The sequence below is a fragment of the Perca flavescens genome, chromosome 18 (assembly GCF_004354835.1).
Source record: "Perca flavescens isolate YP-PL-M2 chromosome 18, PFLA_1.0, whole genome shotgun sequence".
Taxonomy (NCBI): domain Eukaryota; kingdom Metazoa; phylum Chordata; class Actinopteri; order Perciformes; family Percidae; genus Perca; species Perca flavescens.
This window is the reverse complement of record NC_041348.1, coordinates 8,440,662-8,461,021: the sequence shown is the minus strand read 5'-3', so window position 1 is coordinate 8,461,021 and position 20,360 is coordinate 8,440,662. Positions and strand designations below refer to the sequence as shown.

Sequence of the window (20,360 nt, the reverse complement as noted above, 5' to 3'; positions counted from 1 at the left end):
TGGCCATGAGTATTATTTGGGTTAAGGGCCTTGCTTAAGGGCACTTTCCCACCTAGATTTAACCTGGGGAGTCTGGGGATTGAACCCAGTAGACAAGCAAATGAAAACAGTCAATGGGTTTGAGGTATAATATATATTAAATATGTGATAATAGCATGATAATAAACCTTGTGAGAGTGTTCACATTGAGAATAATATCCCAGCTATGATCAAATTATTGGAATATCTAGATTGAATCACAGTGAACGTCCTAACACAAAATCACTTCTGTAGAATGGTAGTTGATTTCAACTGCGGAGGTATGGGAAATCCGCAAACTTGTTTATTTCTGTCGTCATTTTCAACTGTAACCTATTAAAGATAGGCTAACTATCTTTTTTTTTTAAGAAACCTGAATAATCCTGGTTTTAAGAAACCCAAATATGCTACCTGGAGTTCTACAAAAGAAAGAGGGATACTATGACATGGAACGCCATCCTCAGGTTTCTGTTTTCTATCAGTGTGTTTTGTAACAAGAACAAAAACTTTTTGTGGCCAGGTTTTTTTTTTTATCAACTTGAGTTACGTAATCAGTTTACCAAAAATAGGATATTACCAACAATATAATAATGATCTCTGTGATGAAAGTAAAAATCTGTTACTGGTAATGCAGAAAATTTGACATTTTATTGTCGCTCCTATTTTCCATTTCTGATGAGCAGATGATAATGATACATTTATCATTATCATTATCTCCGATGAATGAACAAAATTGGCATCATCATGTAAACATATACTCACTGTTCGTGTCCACCAGTGAGAGTAGAGTTACTGTTAAACCAGCCATTCAGTCTGTGTTACAAACTTATATGGCACATTTAAGGTTTACATAAATTTGTCTGGGAGTTATTTACTAAACTGTGGTAGCCACTAGCCAGGTGTCTGTTTCTCAACGGGGGTGCTAGAGCCCCCCCCAGGGGGCGTTCAGAGGATGACAGGGGGTCGCTGGAAGCAATATTTTGGAAAGGTGGGCGTTAAGGTGCCCTTGGGGGGGCGTTTTGCACAACAATACGAGTTTACAATTTAAACTCCTTGCAAAAAAACAGTGGTCTGCAACATTAAAACCTGCCAGTTTACCCTGGACGAGATGTTGCATCTTCTTCTCTTCAACGTTTCTGTCAGCTCGGTGCTGCCTTCACAGGGAACGGGACGTCGGAGCATCATCTTAAATGAACTCCGTACTGCAGCATTACAAATTGGTCTTGTTGTGAAAGTCTTCATTAAACAGTCAACCAAAGTTGGGGCCTAATCATCAATCAATCGTAATATTCAGGGCAATTAGCCTACATCTCATTTGATGGGGGGGCGGGGCAAAAAGGTTGAGAACAAGTAAGTGAATAAAAATGCATATGCCTTTGTTTATTTTATTATTACGTTGGTCTAATGGAGTATTGCACATTTACACCAGCACTAGGGCTGTGCAATTAATTGAATTTCGATTTCAATTTCAATTTTTTCTCCCAACGATCACCAAAATAGTATAATCGAGAAAAAAACGATTATTTTGCCATGTTCTGTTTTGCAAGAACACTCTAAATTTTGTCTTGTGTTCTGAATGACATGCGCACATCAGCAAGTGCGCATCCGCCCCTCCCAAAGCCAGTCAGGGAGGCAAGTCGTGTGCATATCCTCCGCTGGAATTTAAAAACTCAGCGCGAGTAAAGATGGCAGCAGCGTTTGGTGAGCAAAAAAAGGCAAAACCAACTCAGTTGTCTGGGAACAGCTAACGTTAGCTAACCCTGCGGTCCTTCTGCCTTTGCTCCCCCCCCGCTGTAGTAGACGTTGTATACCCCTCGACACGCTGTATTCACTAACTGTTTAAAACTTTTTCCAGCTTTTTTTTAGTGGTGGTGCATAGGCATACTGCTCAAAACCAACATGAAAAAACATAGTAATGTTCCCTCAGCATTTAGTTTTGTTGTCAAACTGTATGTTAATGAGCAGGGACATTAAATCACCTGTTTCACGTAACGTTACTCTAAGGTACCGTATATGTGCTGGATTTTTCCTAAAGTTAGCTAGCAAATAAACCCACTGACGGCGACATTATTGTTGATATTTTGGCACAATGTTTCGTAATGACAGTAGTAGTGGTCATAGTGAGTGAACATGTGATGTGAGATGCACATTGTGTTATGTCTGTGGAACTGTTCATTAGCTGTGTAATGTTATGTGTGATGTCTGTAAAGCTGAACCGACTCACCGTAGTAAAACAGATTTTATTCTGATCCAAAGACTCTTTCTGTGAGATAAAGGACACTAACAGATTATACCCTGGACACTGTCCATTATATCCAAATGTTAATGAGTAACTGTGTTAAATAATTGTGATTTCAATATCGACCAAAATTATCGTGATTATTATTTTTTCCATAATCAAGCAGCCCTAACCAGCACTTCTTCATATGCAGGTGTTACCAGACATAATGTATTTTTATGACATCAACTGAAACTGAGAATATGGTCAACAGACACAAAAATCTAGAAAAAAGGTACCGGTAAGATTTTAGAAGCATTGAGTGCATGCCACGTATAACCAAGAACCTACTAGAGCAGTGATTATCAAAGTATGGTCCATGTGAAAAGTTTTCAAATTCATTTATTTCAATTGTCATGATAAATTTGTATTTTTTGTACATGAGTGGGTCCCTGGTCTTTTCAGTTGTAAAAAAGATTGAGTATGTCTGTACTAGAGTGTCATGTAAGTTTGAAGTTTGCTATGGGTGTACAGCCTTGCTCCAAGGACAGACACACATTGACACGTATGCAACACATGCAGGTGCTAGGTTCCCACAGATACATAGGCTACATGATTTGTTTAGATTTGGAAGTTTCAGTTTCACAATTGCTGTATTATAGAGCTGATCTCACTGGAGTTTCTGTTCAAGGCACTTGTTAAACTACCTAGGACCAATTTCTCACTGAAATTAATGCAATGCCAGATAATAGTGTGTTTAAAAAAAGGAAGAAAAAAAAAACTGTCCGAACATGACACAGGTGTTTTCAGATATTCTGGCTGATCTGGGTGATGAGACTCAGGTTGAATGAGCTTTGATGGGAACTTATTAGGTTGCACATTATTTCTACCAATAAGAATCCTAAAGCTGTCATTTGTCCCGCCCTAACGGGTGCAACAGCACTAAAAGAGGACTCATGAAGATGTCACTCTATCAGTCTAACTGCACCCGTACAGTCCTGGGAAAACGCCCAATCAGCCACATTAACTGAAAACCCCTGTATGGGTGTTCAGGGCCTTTTTAAGAAATCCCAATATGACTTTCTTTTTATGAAGAGATATCCTACAAGTACAAATGCAGTACACTACTTAATATTTGTCATGTTGTTGAAACAAGTAAAATCATCCACCTCAACCCACTCTTGACTGATCTAGCAGTTGTATTTCAAATGCTTTCTTTTTCATCTGCAGCCTTATGTGGTCCATTTCAAGATCAGCATTTAAAAAAAAAAAAAAATTCTAAGTACACCTTGTAGGGGGTGGGGAAAGAATACAGCATAGTATTGATACACAGATGCCAAGTATTGATCTATTATTATATACGTGTTGGTCAGTTTGTCTCATTGACAATTCCATTTTGCAGCAATAAAATTTGAAAAAAATTGAAACCGAGAAATGTATCTCTTTAGATAAAACTGATGTTAACAAAGGTTCCTTCATCATTTGAAATTGAGAAAAATTTGAAGTTGGAAAAAAAGTAATAAATGGAAATATATTGCAATATGTTTAAAATCGCAACATTATCATATCTTGACCTAAGTATTGTGATGATATCACATTGTGAGGCCTCAGGTGATTCCCACCCCTACTTGTACAGCTGTTTGACAGGGAGCTATAGAAAATAGAAAATTACAACTTACAATGGCCTTCTTAATTTCATTGTAGGCCATGGGCCAATGCTGAACATTTACAGAGCCAAATTGGGCTGTGGAAATGGATGGCCCCTCTTCCTCATAATCCCCCACCCAGCATTGCTCTGTGTAAAGAAATAAGGTGCAAGTTTTATCATGGTATACCATCAGTTAGATGTAAGATGTAAACCTCAATAGGCCTCTCTGTATCTTCCCTTGTGGCAGCTGACAATGGGCCTTCATCATCCTCCTGTAAGAAAATGTTTAAATCTTTTGTGTTCTACTCTCTAATCCATTATGAACTGTGGAGTTTTAAGAGAATTTACAGCTGCATGGTCTGTTAAAGCAGGCTCCACCAGACAGATTACACCATCTGTAGTCTACATCCCCAACGTTCCACTTTCAGGATTGCTCCGTTGCCAATGGAAATTCTGCTGGATTTAACTTATTTATCTATATGAATATCCGTTGCCTTGGGCTTTTTTTGTGTTGACATTTTAAACTCCAGTGGATTTCTGAGGACTATGGGTAACTGCTCCTCAGATCTCTGCAGGGTAAATCCAGACAGCTAGCTAGACTATCTGTCCAATCTGAGTTTTCTGTTGCACGACTAAAACAACTTTTCAACGAGCACGTTCCACCAAAACAAGTTCCTTCCTGAGGCTATTTTGCAGAGGCGCCGTTGCTGGCAGGCCACATCACAATTTCCCAAATTAATAACTGAATTAAGTCACCTTAAAATAAATTGTAAATGTCTATAGGACAAGAATAAACCAGAAGAAGAACAGCCATCAATTAGGCCTACAAAGATTTACCACTATAGAAAACCAGTGTGCTGAGTGTCTATGATGTTTGGGTGGGATAGTGAGCTAGCGCTAACTAAGATGAGTTTCCACCAGAGATGTCCTCAGCCATAGGTCACCCATGGTTCTAACTGAAGACCATCTCTTCAACCCAATGTGAGTGGTGGTGGTGGTTCCCCTCCTTTATTTCCGATTGGCTAAAATGGTGGTTGAATTTGTCCATCAAGCACAAATTTGGAGACTTATGCATAAGTGCATTTAATGTTACTTTCAAAGACAATAATAAATACGGGCAGTTTTAGGATGGCTGAAAAAGTTACTCTGTTTGCTTACAAAATTCCACTTCTATAATGCTAAACAACATCAGAATTGCTTGAAATTATACATGTGTGATATAGGTTTTTATAATTCATTCATCTTCAGTTGCTGCCAAGTGCATTTTGTGCCTATTAAGTTTGACCTGAATAAATATAAAGACGTGCATGCGCACAGATGTTAAATAAGTGGAATACTCGAGATAGAACTTGATTATTCTTTTTTAAATTCTTTTGACTCGTCAGCAATTTTCTGCCAGGGCAGTTGTAGCTGTATTGCTCTTTTTCTTAAATAGATGTTCATATTCTGCATAAGCATTCATTCATATTTCTAACTCCACTTGGGAGAAGTAGAAGGTTCAAGCTTTTTTTGGTTATGAGTCATGTTATCTGCATTCCATTGATGAGGGCTTTTTAAATGCTCTTGCACACCATTTACCAAGGGTTAACTTTACTCTAGAGTGGATTGACCTAATTCTTATCTCCTGTTCTGAAACTGGAAACTCTGAGTTTGACAGATCAGTTAGTCAACCTAAAGTTCAGGTTGGAACTCAGAGTTTGTTAGACCTCCCTGCTCTGATTGCCAGTCTGAGTGGTCAGGTCTCCCACACCAAAGGCATGTGTCATACCCAATGCGCAATCACCACCTTTCATTAAAGTGGCTAATTAACCATTTTACATTAAAACCTTAAAAACGTTACACTAGTTCACTCAAGCACTCATCCATCTTGCATGGATTGTGATATTAAAGCTAAGATAATAACAAAGGAACATGATGCTGCGATATTGTCAGACACAAAGACTTTTAAAAGGGAGCCATTGTTTATATAGAAGAGACATTGCTTTTAATAGAATTTTTTGGAATGTCTAAATATTTAAATAAAATGTTCACACTCTTTTATAAATGTCTATTCACGTAAATAACCGTATTGCTGGCAGAAAAGTTAAAGGTTTGATTATGTTAAAGCTCCGTCAGTCGCTGAGCCACGTCGCCTATCAGTGATCTCGAGTAACCATGACCCAACGATATCAACTGTGGATATGTGTCACGAGAAATGTAGCTCGAAGCTATTAGCACCCACAAGGTTAATCAACAGGCTGGAGTAGGAAAGATTCTCTCATTTTTACTCCTGGCTGTTAGTTGAATGTTGTGGAAACAACAACAGAGTAACAATAAAAAGTGCTCCAACTTGGGAGGTATCTTTTCCTTCTTCTTTTCTGTGCTCTGTGACTTTCACATCTTTGGAAATGGCTTATTATTACGCAATAGTGTGTCCTCTCTCCCCTCTGGACCAACTATGAATCATTCCCAGTGGCAAACACTCAAAATATGTTACATAAGATGATTTGGCGTACAAGGATTATCACCCTACCGCCTTGGGCCAGTGACCAGACCTTCGCGAACCCAACAGAAGCCAGAGGCACTTGTGTGGGAAGGGCTTTTCCTTGTCATTTCTGCTTACGGTTACCGGAAGGAAGAGCCAAAAATGGGAATGGGGTATGGAGCACTGGAGTGCCTGTCACAGTGCATCTAGGCACTGGCAGTACAGTGGTGTGCAGCTTCCCTAGGAATTACAGTACGTTCATACTGGATAAATGTGCAATGTATGATCTACATCCAGTGCCAATGCAGGAAGTCATATTTTAAGAGGCAAAAAAGTAAAGGTGTCTGGGTAGTGGGAGGGATACAAAAGTTTATAATTCACAAAGTTAATAGTTTACCCGGGAAGCAGCCAGGCACTTTCACTTATGTAGGATTACTGCTCTGAAAAAAATGTAAATCTCTCAATGTTCCTCTTTAAAACCATTAAATTAATTTATTGTTTTAAATATTTGAATTATAATTGAATACTTAATGCTGAAATTATGATTATAATAATATTTACTACACTACTCAGGCTCATGCATTGCCAATGGCACTATCAGCATGTTTTTTTATGTTGTTGTTATATGCTCTATCCACCAAAGAGATTTCCAACATTAGCCTAGAAGGGGCAACTAAGTCATAGCGCATTCCATTTCTGGCACACCACTTTGTTTACATTCATTTTCTACCACGGAAAAACAGCAACCAGCACCACTCAACAGAGAACCCAGGAATGAAAACGGCTGATGTAAATTGTTTTATGTTAAGATTAGGGTTGGGTAGTGAAACCTGGTGTCCTAAACAACCTGACTGAATAGCAACACGGATTTAGGTGCCTAGTTTCGGTGCCACTTCATTAGGGCTGAACGATTTTTGAAAATAATCTAATTGCGATTTTTCCCCCCAAATATTGCGACACAGACTGATAAACAGATCATTGACATCAGATATCTCCCTCTGAGATTTGTTTTTGACATTAGGATATCTTGTCCATGACCCAAACTGTCCCAGGCTGAGTGTGAGCTGCCACTGGCCCTGCCATCAAAGCTGGAGCTGCCTGCTGCCACCCCAAAGATTACTGGTGGACGAGGCACTGAGCAGACTCTTTAAAGTGGTTCATCTCTCATTCTGAAGTGCCTGCTCAGCTCTGATAGCCTATCACACCTTTCAGGGCTCCTGATTCCACTCTGCAGGGCACTGATGGATCCCCCAAGTGGTATATCATGACTAACCGGGCGCTTGAACTATAAAGAGAATCTTTTAACTTCAATATCTTTTAGCCATGGCTCTCTAAGTCTCGCCATTCCTCCTAGCCGCACCACCAAAGTGTCTTTCTTTCTGACCCATGCCGGCAGTATTTTTTAGAATGTTGGGATTTGTGAAACTTTATTTAACAAAGGAAAAATAGCGCTCACTTTGGTTTTGGAAATAAGAAAAAATAAGTTAACAGCATTCAGACACGGGATTATCCATAGCATGTGTGCATACAGTATGTGGAGATGGATAACTGTGGGATGGAGGACGTTACAAATAGTTTATAACTGCTCACAAAAAGAAACCTGTCTTTTCTGCACACTCAGTCCACCTCCACACAGTCATAATGTGCTGCTGCTGTAGGAATGAGGCCCAGTGCTGCTGTCTTGTGCCAAAGCCTGCTGGGTAGTTGTTGAAGGGACCATTACTTCATGTGCTGTCAGGACAATTAAGGCCTTTGGGCTTGTCGCCGCGGGCAACAAGCATGTACCATACACTGAAGTTGAATTTACTGTATACAATACAGGCAAACCCAGTGACTCTGAGCCATACACTGCACTGTACTGTGTGGTCCAGGCATCCTACACAGGCTTACCCGCACAGTATGATAGGGCTATGCAATTAATCAACTTTTAATTGCGATTGGGATTCCTAACGGTCACCAAAACAATGTAATGGAGTAAAACGATGTTTCACATTACATTTTGCAAGTAAACTGTTATTTTGTCTTGCGTTCTGAATGAAAAATGGAAAAAAACGTATTAAGGGAGATTTTACATTTCAAGGTGTTTTTTCGCTGTTTAGTTGTTCTCTGCCCCTGCACATTTCAGGGAAAGACTGCATGTGTGAAAGGGGATTTAGTCTTCTTCATTAGAAATGTAGCCACGTTTACTTCGAAGTTGACGTTTCTGAGTACGTTCAACGTTGGGAGGACCTCGACATCAAGCTCTGCGCTACTTTATCTGATTTATTGATTTAGAAACAAGATATGTTTTGAGTAGGGGGAATAATTTGCCAACTTTGAAAAGTTGGGCTGTTTTGCAAAGGTCTACAAAAACATGCAAAATGCTGCTTTTATGCCACAGACTCCCAGCACACACATAATTACATATTAACTGTGCTTGTAATGCCAAAGCCCTTCACTAAATCAAGGCATTTGTTGTTTTGAAGAAAGATCCATAGAGTGATCTGGACTACTTAACATCTATAAGTTATGTACGATATGTAGGCTATTGGGGTTGGGCAATATGTGCAATATCGTACTGTGCAAGGGCTGTGCCACACTAATTGCGGAGAATACAGCCGACTGGGTTGTTCAATGGGAAATGCCAATGAAAGGAGTAGTTAATGTGCTTATTATATGTATATGGAAGCATGTTTGTGTTGCATGAGAGTATGTGTTACTTACTTGTATTTGTGTTGTCTTTTGTGTATTCTGTGTAGTCTTTTTGTAACGCTGCAGAATGGACAGCGTCCAAAACAAATTTCCCTTTGGGGACAATAAACTATATCTTATATAAAACCACCTACGAACAGTAGGTGGTTTTATATGCGTGCGTGCGTGCGTGCGTGCGTGCGTGCGTGCGTGATCAGAGTTTTTCTCTTCTTTGATTTGATAGCCGGTCCGGCAACGTATGCGTGACAAGTGCAGGTCGTAAAAAAAGCTCATGGATTTTACGTATTTGGGAATGGTCTGTGAGAGGAGAGACTACGGCAACTTAAAGATTAAAATATTTGAATGCTGACAAGAATTTAATGTCATAAATATGACATTATAAAAAAATGTAAGAACCAAAAAATATAAGAAATACCCTGCAGAGCTAAAACAGAGACACACAGACCAGGATTAGACCTCCACAGCTTTCACTTTTCCTCCTCACACCCTCAGCACTGCAACACATGTCCTTCAGTCTCTCCACTGGCTTTACATCGACAGCACAGTCACAACAGACATCAGACCAGCATATCAATTAGCACTATCAAAGTTTCCCTCCTGGGTCCACAATGGTTAGATTGGCATTTGTATCTCCAGTCACAACAGCAGCACAGCTCTGCTTCTCTTTCTCTCAGCTTCTGTCCGCTCTTTTCTTCTCTCTTGCATAACAATTCTGTGGTCTCAGGAACGTCTTGAGGACACTTTGTTCTTATCCTTGCACTCCCGGGTGCCAGCTGCTTTTACTTTTGGTGTTATAGTGTATAGTGTTATAGTACTAAACTAATGATAAAGTAACTTTAAATTATAACATTAGTAATAATTAGTAAATGTTACAAATCCTAATGTCATTGTTTGGTAACCGTAAAATAACTATTAACTGAAGTTTAATTAACTATCAATATACCATTTATGGTTATTATGAAGTGTTACCAAATAGGTCAGGCTCTTTAATAGGGTTTCAAAATTCCAGGAATTTTCAAAGTTGTAAACTTTCCATGGGAATTAACGCAAATTAATGGGAATAAACTTAATATTTTTAATATTGCTTGTTATAATACTGTTAGTCTATAACAGGGAACTTAAATGTAGTTGAATAAACCCCCATCTTGCAGCATAATCTTGGTTAAAACAATCTGATTTAATGCAACTTTAGTTGAATGTCCTCCCTATATTCGTCAATGACATGCAAGCATGCGGTAATCAGCATAGGCTACTACATACTTACATACAACATTTAGTTTTTAAAATACGGGAGTTTTTCTTTTTTGGGGTTGGTGGTGGTAATACATAACCCATTGCTATTAACCTATATGTGTTCACTGTATAGCCCACTTGTTCTTGATAGGCTGGAAACAAAAGACAGCGGTGATGGTTAGCTTAGCACGCATATAACCATAACCATTGTAAATCAAAGGCAGCATGCTAGCTACTTTCATATGTTAAACTAAAGGTCAATGGTTTTGGCTACTACTTAACCTACTACAGGGCTATTGAAGCCACACCCACTGCACAGATCATTTCTAGAATCCAACATTCTAAAGCAGATTGAAGCTGATTAAAGAGTGTACTGCATTTCAGCAAGAAAGTTTCCAAATTGAATGTATCCAAAATTCCCCAGCTAAACTTTCCATGGAAAGTTTCCGGAAATTTACCGGAAAATTGCCCCTTTGCAACCCTACTCTTTAATTGATTAGTGTGTGTGTCCCTTAAGGTTACTATATGTAATTTTCAGTTTGTGTTGATTCTAGCACCCCCTTTGGACAAAAGCGGTAGTGTTTTTAGCACACCTGCTGTCATAAAGGTCTTTTCTTTATGGTGCTGTATTACTGAGTTAGCATTACCGTCATATAATCGCGATGAATATTTTGCTCAGACAGAAAATCATTTACAATAAGAGAATACGTTACAGATGCATTGTTGAATTTTAAGTATTACATACGGTCATTTAGCCTACTTTGGATGTCTTGTGAGTTAAACCGGGTATCACTGTAACTGTGTCACGAGTTAAAGCATTAGGAGATTGTTGTAGCAACCAACGTAATATTTACTTATACACCGCATTTCATGAAACCCAAGGACGCTTTACACAAGTACAGGGGGACAAGGGAAAAGATTAGTAGTAGGCCAACACAAACACAGACTGAAAAGAATAAAACGTCCGCGCTAAATTGACCGGGGACGTAATTTAATCTAGACTACTGACGTACAACCACATCACATACTGTAAAGTTATTTACATACATACCAGTATCGGTATTGGCTCCGATACTGCCTAAAACGCTGGTATCTGTATCGGGAAGTACTGGAGTTTATGCACCGATCCGATACCACGTAATAAAGCCCTAAAGAAAATCTATGTTAAAGTACTTTATGTTCTTTTTCTGTTATAACTGACTGTCTAACTGGATAATAAAAGAAAATTCTGTGGCATTCATTGTTTGTATTTGTTCATGTTTCACAAAGAGTTTAACCTGAGCCAGACTGACAACAAAGATAGAAATAATATCACATCCATACAGGGATAGTAGTATACAATTGTTAAAACATATATGACACACTGGTATGGGATCGGTACTCTGTATCAGCCGATACGCAAGTTCAGGTATTGGTATCGGGAAGCAAAAAATGGTATCGGGCCATCTCTAATTACATACCTGAGGGGCCAATTCGGGGACGTTTTGAATTTGCAATTCTGTAATTGTCTCCATTTGTTGAATGCCCGACCGAGATTGACTCGATTTTGCCCGTTGTCTTTCACTTTCCCTTTTAGCTTTTAGGTGTTCTTTGTTTAATTTCCTTCTTCTCTGTCATGGTCCTGCCCCAGTATCAGCCATAACTACAGCAGATAACTTCTAAAATAACATTAAAATAAAATTAGGCCTATATAAAGAAATCTCCTGCTACCCTTTATTTGGCTGGATACAATAACACAGGCCTTTCTGGTGTTACACCAAAATCTGTGACCCGTCAGAATGTGTGCTCTATAGCGTCATCAATCATTTTGTGAAAAATCTCTTTTCAGTGTTAGTCTCGTTTGCTGTAACCCACAGGTCATTTATGATCATCAGATGGAACATTACAGTTTCAGAAATGTGTAAAAGTTACATATAGTCACATTAATATAAACTGACTTTGATTTGATATTATAGATATCAAGAGGAGTAGTAGATAATCGAATTAATCATATTTTTCTGGCCTATAAAACTGAATAGTACTGTGATAATTGTTCTGTGCTTATTAAACTGTTCTAACAGGGTAAAATAAAAAAACATGACTCCATCTGCCTGTTTTCATCATAACATATCAATTCATATGAGTAATAATGATCATGTCATGTACAAAGTAACCTGTAAATTAGGGCTGGGCAATATGACTGAAGTCAATATCACGTTATTAATACAACTATTATTGCAATTTCATTATTTGTAAAATCACATACAATAGGATTAAAATGATGCTCCTCGTCATTGTTATGTAATAAAAAAAAGACACACAATCAATTATCTCTCAATTTTTGTCAGCACGTTTTGACAGCAATGTAGAAAACATTTAGGTAGCATATCCTAATGCATATCATATCAATATTCTAAGCTTCTCGACTTAATATGTATTGAGATCTCCAGTATTTGGAGCAACCCCCTCGAGAAAAACAAGGCCCTGCAGAGTAAGCCGACTGCACCAGTTATTTCAAGTGACGGATACATTTTCTATCAAACTTTCATATCTTCTGATTTCATATTCAAGCTGTAGCTACAGGTTGTGGACTTTACGCATGCAGCTACTAAAAACTGTAGCCATTCTGACATCTCAGCCAATAACTAATGATTATGGACCTAAGCTGAATGTTGGTGTTGTAGTTATTTATACCTTTGGTCACTTGCGAATAAAGGCTGTACGTTTTATCCAATCACAATCGCGATTACATAATCGCAAAAAAATGCACAATTTAGTATACCAAAAAAGTAAATTTAAATGGACTGTATTTATATAGAGCTTTTCTAGTCTTAACGGCTACTCAAAGTGCTTTTACATAATGCAGGAACCATTCACACTGGTGGCCAAGGCTGCTGTACAAGATGCCACCTGCTCATCAGATAAACATTCACACTCATTTACACTCCGAGGCGGGGGCAATTCGGAGGTTCAGCGTCTTGCCCAAGGACACTTTGATATGGAATGGCAGGAATCTGGATCGAACCACCAACCTTCTGATCCGTAGGGGACCGCTCTTACCACCTGAGCCACAGCCGCCCCACAGCCCACCAAAAAGGTGCTCTGTGTGCGTTACACTCTGGTTTCTGTTCGCACTACGCTAAAGTCCGACGCCGTTCACCGATTTTAGCTCTCACTTACGCTAACGCCAATCGCAGTATTGAAAATCGTCCATATGACTTTTTCGCAAAATGATTCAGCCCTATTGCAAATGTTGATAGTGAAACCTAATTGGATTGAAGGTATTTAAAAGAATGTGATTCGTTAAACATATTTTGAGCCTCAATTGGGGTTTAAAAATTTGCTATAGAACCGCCTAACTCAACGTTCTGAGTCCGACCTAATAGAGCTCAACAGTGACCGCCCACTTTTTTAACGGCTCTGGTTCCAGAAGTGTTTTTCCACATTCAATTGTTTCATTGACGTTTGGAAAATTGCTTATATATAGAGTTTTAAGTCTCAAACCAAGCCATCCATCTACGAGATGAATAGTGAACATAAAACATTGTGATTTGGCGCCAAATTTCTTTTGTCAAAACGTCAAAAAACGGCAAAGGTACAAGACTGTGTACAGAAACTATCATAGACTTCAACGGTAGAAGCTCGCCTACCCGCGGTTTGGCGGGTAGGGTAAACGTTTCTATGGTAACAGCGAGTTGGACCAATCGGAGACGTTGCTGTTATGCTTAGGATTGTGGGTACTGTAGTTTTTCTCCATAAGATCGCGGATAAAACATGTTTTTCTTAAAACAAGGTTGATTTTCATACAGACTTCTAGCTTCAACAGGAGCAGAAACTTTTGTTTCACAACCTCGTAGCTCGGATTCAGTCTGCCTCGGAGTGTTTAGACATTATGGGCCCTATTTTAACGATCTGAAACGCAAGTATCAAATCTGAAACGCAAGTAGCTTTGTGGTCGGATCTCGGGCACTGTTGCTATTATACCGGCGGATTATGAGTCTTGCGCCCGACGCAAATCTGAAATGGTTTGGTTTGAAGTAGCTAGGTGTGGTTTGGGCGTAACGTGCAATAAACCAATCAGAGCGTCATCTCACATTCCCTTTTAATATCGGGCGCAACGCCAGCGGGAGCTGTCCCGGATGCGGCAAAGTAATAAATTCCTCATTTATGTAATCAACACATCCATGATTCATGGAAATGTTGTGTAAAACACAACAAGCCACAAAGAATGCTGCGACTTTCTGACCTCCTGACCTATCCAAACACCTGAAGCGCATTTTCAGTAATATGTAATATCTTTGTAATTATGTATGGTTTGCAAAAATGGGAACTGCTGCGTCCGTGTAGATGAGAGAAGCAAAGTGTATGCACGTTGTGCACACGCTACAGTATGGCCAAGCATGCGCCCCTTTAATAGCATCTGAATTACGCGCCACTGACTTTAGACCAGGTTTTTCCTGGTCTGTGGCAGAATTGTTTTCTGAAACTGCAAAATAGCACCAGGGAACGTTTGCGCCTGAACATGCCTCCTCTTTTCACTGAACAGCCCCTGGGAGAGTAAGTTCATTCCCTAATTTACCGACGTGCATCTGTGGAGGGAAAAGTCTGCTGTGCGTCGGGTGCAAAATAAGAATGATACATGCGTTAGTGTACATTGTGATGAGTGCAAGATAGGGCCCTAAGGCTGATTATCTAAATCCTTATGGAGAAAATCAGTGGAATTCCGGAACCACGCTGTTGAGTTCTATAGTTACGTCAGTTGCACCACCTTGGCTTAAGCCCTCTTCTCGCTAAGCCCGGGCGTAATTGTTACGCCTAGTCAGTAGTAGTAGTAGTCTTTTCACTTTTTTCGTCCATCGCTCTCTGTACAAAGGCTGCCTGAGTCGGAGCAATCATGATAGCCTCCGTTATCTGTCTCAATGTTGTTTGTTTCTTTTAGTTAGATATAGCGTTGGATTGCTTGGCAGTCAACGTATGTCTGTGCTGACTGTACAGCTCAGTATCAATTTTCTTATCTCAATGCCAGCGAAATTGCCTTTTCTTTTGCTTTGATCCTCCATTGAAATGGCTACAACTTTACCAAACAGAGGAAAATCTATCAAAAATATCATAGCAACGCACGTTGCTAGGCAATAGCCATAGTTCCTGCGGTCATTCGCAAGAACGCGCATCGCTAAAACCAGGCGTAGTTAAGCCTACGGGAAGTCAATTGTAAAGACTGGTCTTTACAAAGACCATCTGAAATGAATATTAAAGGATTTGAAAGGTTTGTACAAACAGCAGCTGATGGACACACACTGATCGCCCTTTCAGAGATCACACTTCCGACTGTTGGATGGTCTTGTCAGCAATTAGGCTTCACCGCCCACAGCTGGCTCAGCATTTGTGAATTTGAAATGTTATCTTGCTACCCATAATGGATGGCGCTCACCCTGTGGAGTGCATATTCAGCTGTTCACAGATCACTGCACAGTTAAGCTTCCTGTCTGTTATTTTATAATTATATTGTTGGCTCTTATGCGCGGGGCCACATGGGCAAACAGCTTTGTCGTATTTTGGGTTTCTGTTGAAGCTTAACATTTTCTGAAAACTCAACAGATTGTCATTGATGAAGGTGGAATTATGTATGCATGCATGTGTAGTCACAGAGCAGAAATTACACTAGAGGATTGAATCCAACCCACAACATTAAAAAAAAACTAACTGTATTCTTATTTGTCACATGTACACACAGTACAATGTAGGGAAATTAAATTATTGCTTTTTAACCCATCCTAAGAATTAGGAGCAGTGGACAGCTATACACACAGCATCCACATATACAGCATCCGGGGACTAACTTGGGTGCCTGGGATCGAACAGCCGATCTTGCGGTTGAGAGGCGTCCACTCTACTGCCGAACCACTAGCCACCCCGATAAAGACACATCCCAGCATGCTCAAGCAGAACTTCCCCCAAATAGGTTATTTCATCATTCTGATGAAAATGTAGCTCAGCTCAGGTCTCAGACCCACATTTTCCAGCTGACCGCTCTAAACAAAGAGATGTGTGCATTTGAGACCAATGGCAGAAAACCTGGCTCCCTTCCTGTTCTAAAACTTGGAAAACATTTGTTTGTGAGTTTCATCACCCTGTGTGATACAGTTGTCCAAATAAAACTGTGTGAAGCATTTTCTTTATTTTCTGAGCCCAACAGATTGCGCGCACTCTGTTCAACAAAGTGAGCCGTCTCCTTTAAACCAAGAGTGCCATCTAGTTGGGTCAACATCTACGACTAATGGGTCGTGAAGCTTCATTTGGGCGTCACTGCTGAAAGGTAAAGGTAAAAACATTAGGTGTATTTTGATCAGTTTTTGGCCACGATGCATCTTCCCCCTTGTTTGAGCTCGATTAAGACTGCAAGCACTCCATGACCCCCTTGCACTCTTGTAGGTGGGGAAACCTTGTTTGCGCGTATAGACAGACAGACAGACAGACTCTTCCCCCATTCTCCTTGTGTGTCCAATGTGAGATTACTGTGGTTGGTTCACATATTCACTGAAGAGTGTCTGTCCTCGGGCATAATCAGAAGGAACACGTGCTCTGAAAACTGCGTGGTGTCAGGCCATCTCTCTGCTCCACTGCTTCACTCACCCCTGCAGCCTGCACATCCTCTGAGCTCGCCTCGCCTTCATCCCTGTTATTTGCCCTCCCGCCCATCCTCACTGCTGCCCTTTTGTCTTTTTCTCCTGTGTTCATTTCACAGTCTCCATTTCCGGCTCAACACCCTAGCAGTCCACACTCGATTGGATTCCAAACCAATTTTGCGCCCATGAATACTTCTTAGTTCCGCTATTCCTTTCACCATTAACATTTCGATTTTTCAGCCCCATCCGGTTTCCTCTTGCAGCGGGCTGGTAGCTGATAGCTTGAGCGCTAATAGCAGCCCATAAGAGAGCAAAAGCAAGCAAATTGACCTTGCTGTCCAATAGTTCCACAACTCCTTTTGAACTTGCGATGGGCTGTTTTGCACAAGGCTGAGACTGTGACATCAGCCCTGTTGTTGCGACTCATGACCTTGTGTAAAAGCATGATGGGATATTTAACCCAAGGCTTTGCCCAAGATGGACTCTAATGTGGCCTCACTTTGAGACCTTGCCTCCTGTACTCTGACTGGTGTTGCTGCAGCCTGGTAGTCAGCATTACGTCAAAGCAGCGTCTTTGTCCTTTAAGGCCCTGACGTGCCAAGCCGACGGCCAAGGACTAGTGGCGTCACCTCACGTCGCCTCCCGCTTTGCCTTTGCCTCACAACAAACAGGGTTTGTCTGAATCAACTGCGACAGAACCAAACGGCGCCTACTGCTAACCCTAACCCGAAGACAGAGGACCTGTCATCCATTCTCTCTGCAAAGAAGTCTCCCCGCGGTGGGTCGCTAACCGTCGACCCAGGTTGCCTTGGTGTGTCAGGGGCTTTACTGCTACAGCAGTGATTAAACCCACACAAGCGTGGGCAGGCCTCCTAGTCTCGCAGTGCCACAGTGCTCCTGAGGAGGGTCTGGCTCTTCCACACAACATTCTGAGATAGGAGAAAAAAATGTGCTCTGGTTTATTGCGTTTCTTTAAACCAATCACAATCGTCTTGGGCGCCGGACACAATAATGGTGCCTCTGCCGAATAGCCCCCCTTAAAGCTACGCGGCAGGTCTATTTGTACGCGAGCCGTGGGCCGTTCGGGCAGCCGGGCAGGAAGTGAAACAGCGAGCGCACCCAGTCAGTTTACCAAAGCACCCCCCAATATCGTTAGTTTCCTTTTCAACACCACAGACGACGAGAGATTCATCTGGAAGGTGGAAAAACATAAGACATCACAGATCTTTTTTTATCAGGACGCCATGAAAGAGAAGGCATGGAGTTTAATTAGAGGAGTGCTTGGATTGAAAGGTAGATACTAGTTTAATAAACACGTGATTGTTCTGTAAAGTACTTTGTAGAAACAATACAATCTGCGAGTCGGGCGGGCAAGGCGCTCTGCTTCTGTGACGCTCCCGGCGTGGTGTGGTGTGCGGCAAAGTTCGGAACAAAACCGGAACGCAGCCGAAACGCAGCGCGGACGCGCCCAGTGGAAAATGGCTGTTGGGAAGGAATAGGGATGGGCATCGTTTTGGATTTTAACGATTCTGATTCCAATTCCGATTCTTCCTTTCGATTCCAGTTCTTATCGATTCTCGATTCCGATTCTTTGAATGGTCGAGTTGAAACGGGTCAGATGCTTATTTCACAAATAAGAGGAAAGTTTTATTTTGATTCATAGGTGGGTTGCAGTTTTACAGCTTTTACAATGCAAAATAAAGCAACGCTAGGGCACCGCTTACTGTGCTGCACGGCTACAACACAACAAGCGCCTGGCCGCTACGGAAACCAAAACTTTTAAAATGTGGAACCTATGATCAGATTTGAAACCAAATCCTCCAAACGATTCCAATAAAGAAACGATTCCGATTAGGAATCGGTTCTCGATGCCCAACCCTAGGAAGGAACTTGTTTTGGTGGAACGTGTGCTCATTCAAAAGTTGTTTTGGTTACACTTCGCTTGAAGGTATCTACATAAGAGTGACATGACACTGTCATGAACGTGTCATAAACCTTATAAACAAGTCCTATACGTTCATGACATAACTCTTCTGTCATTAAGTGTCATTTGGTTTTTGTCATGACAGGTTAGGGTTAGAGTTAGGGTTCATGTGTTCATGACAGTGTCATGTCACTCTTATGTAGATACCAATGAAAGTGTTACCGTTGTTTTAGTCGCGCAACAGAAAACTCAGATTGGACAGATAGCTGTCTGGATTTACCCTGCAGAGATCTCACACACACACACACACACACACACACACACACACACACACACACACACACACACACACACACACTGCACCATTATCAGCTGGACTAACCATCCTTCCTAGAGTGATGAGGTTGTTTGTATTCAACAAACAACCTCATAAACCTCATCACAGCAGGCCTGAGTGTGTTGTGGGCTAGGTCATGACACAAGGGTTAATGCCGGCAGATGATTCTCTGCCGCCTCGTTTTGAGAGTGTGTTGCGTCGGCACATAAACTCACAAAATGCTGCCATGACCCCTTCAGCACAACTTCAAAAAAAACAAACTTGTTTACTCGCTTTCTGCCTCGAGTTAGAAGTTCAGCTGTATTTTGTAGCATGCAGCGAGATCAGGACGCCTGCTGTCGTCTGCTAGTCATCTGCTCATCTTCAATAAGCAACTAATACATTTATTTCATTCATTTTTGTTGGAGCGATTTATTAATCGACCAATCACTTCAGCTCAATTTTACTGTGATTGCCCACAGGGTAAAGTCGTGTAAAATGTAAAATTCCTCAAGGCTAATTTTATCATTACAATGATCATTCTAATCATTTCTACATTGCACATGTTTTGTTCTGTTAAGCTATCATCAGTAAAGCTCAGCACTTTCTGGAGATGCTTCACATTTAAAGCCTGAATGAGACTCTTGTCTAATGGAATTAGTGCTGTGGAAATGTACATTCTGCTGAATTCAACAAGTCAACAGGTAAACATGGAGAATTGTTGAGTTTGCATTAACAGCAAATTTAAACGGAAAAAGAAAGCTGGGTAGGCCTCTTGCTTAAATACAATGTCTGTTGAACAGTTATAAGGAAACAGAAGTGCCAAAGCTGTCTGAATGAGTGTGACAGTCAGTGTGATTTCTTTTCAGCAGAGACGTGTCAGTACATGGAGCCCTGTTCCTCTGCATGCTCTTCTCATCTGTCTGTCTGTGTTAGCGTCCTGTTACCCACGGGGGAGCAGCACATTAGCAGCCCTCTGCATCTAGAAATCAGGAATGTTGGCCTGCAAAACTGCTGCAGTCGTTGACATTTTGGTGTAAATGTCGTGGTTCACACACAAAGCATTGTGGTGGACATGAACATTTGATCTGTAATGATCATGTTTTACCCTAAAGTCACTGACCAAGATTTTTTTTTTCTCATGTCATTGTTTTCATTGAATAACCAGCGGTAAAGAGGCTGATGAAAGAGGCTGCTGAACTGAGGGATCCCACAGAGCACTACCACGCCCAGCCACTGGAGG

The 20,360-nt window shown here is 40.8% G+C and overlaps 1 protein-coding gene across 1 annotated transcript in view; it reads left to right on the top strand.

The window, feature by feature from the left end:
• Positions 1 to 20,360, top strand: part of ube2j1 (ubiquitin-conjugating enzyme E2, J1) — a 57,037-nt gene that overhangs the window by 4,255 nt on the left and 32,422 nt on the right. Inside the window, exon 2 of the mRNA XM_028605985.1 lies at positions 20,286 to 20,359. Coding sequence (XP_028461786.1) covers positions 20,286 to 20,359 — 74 coding nt within the window. The remainder of the gene's footprint in view (positions 1 to 20,285; position 20,360) is intronic.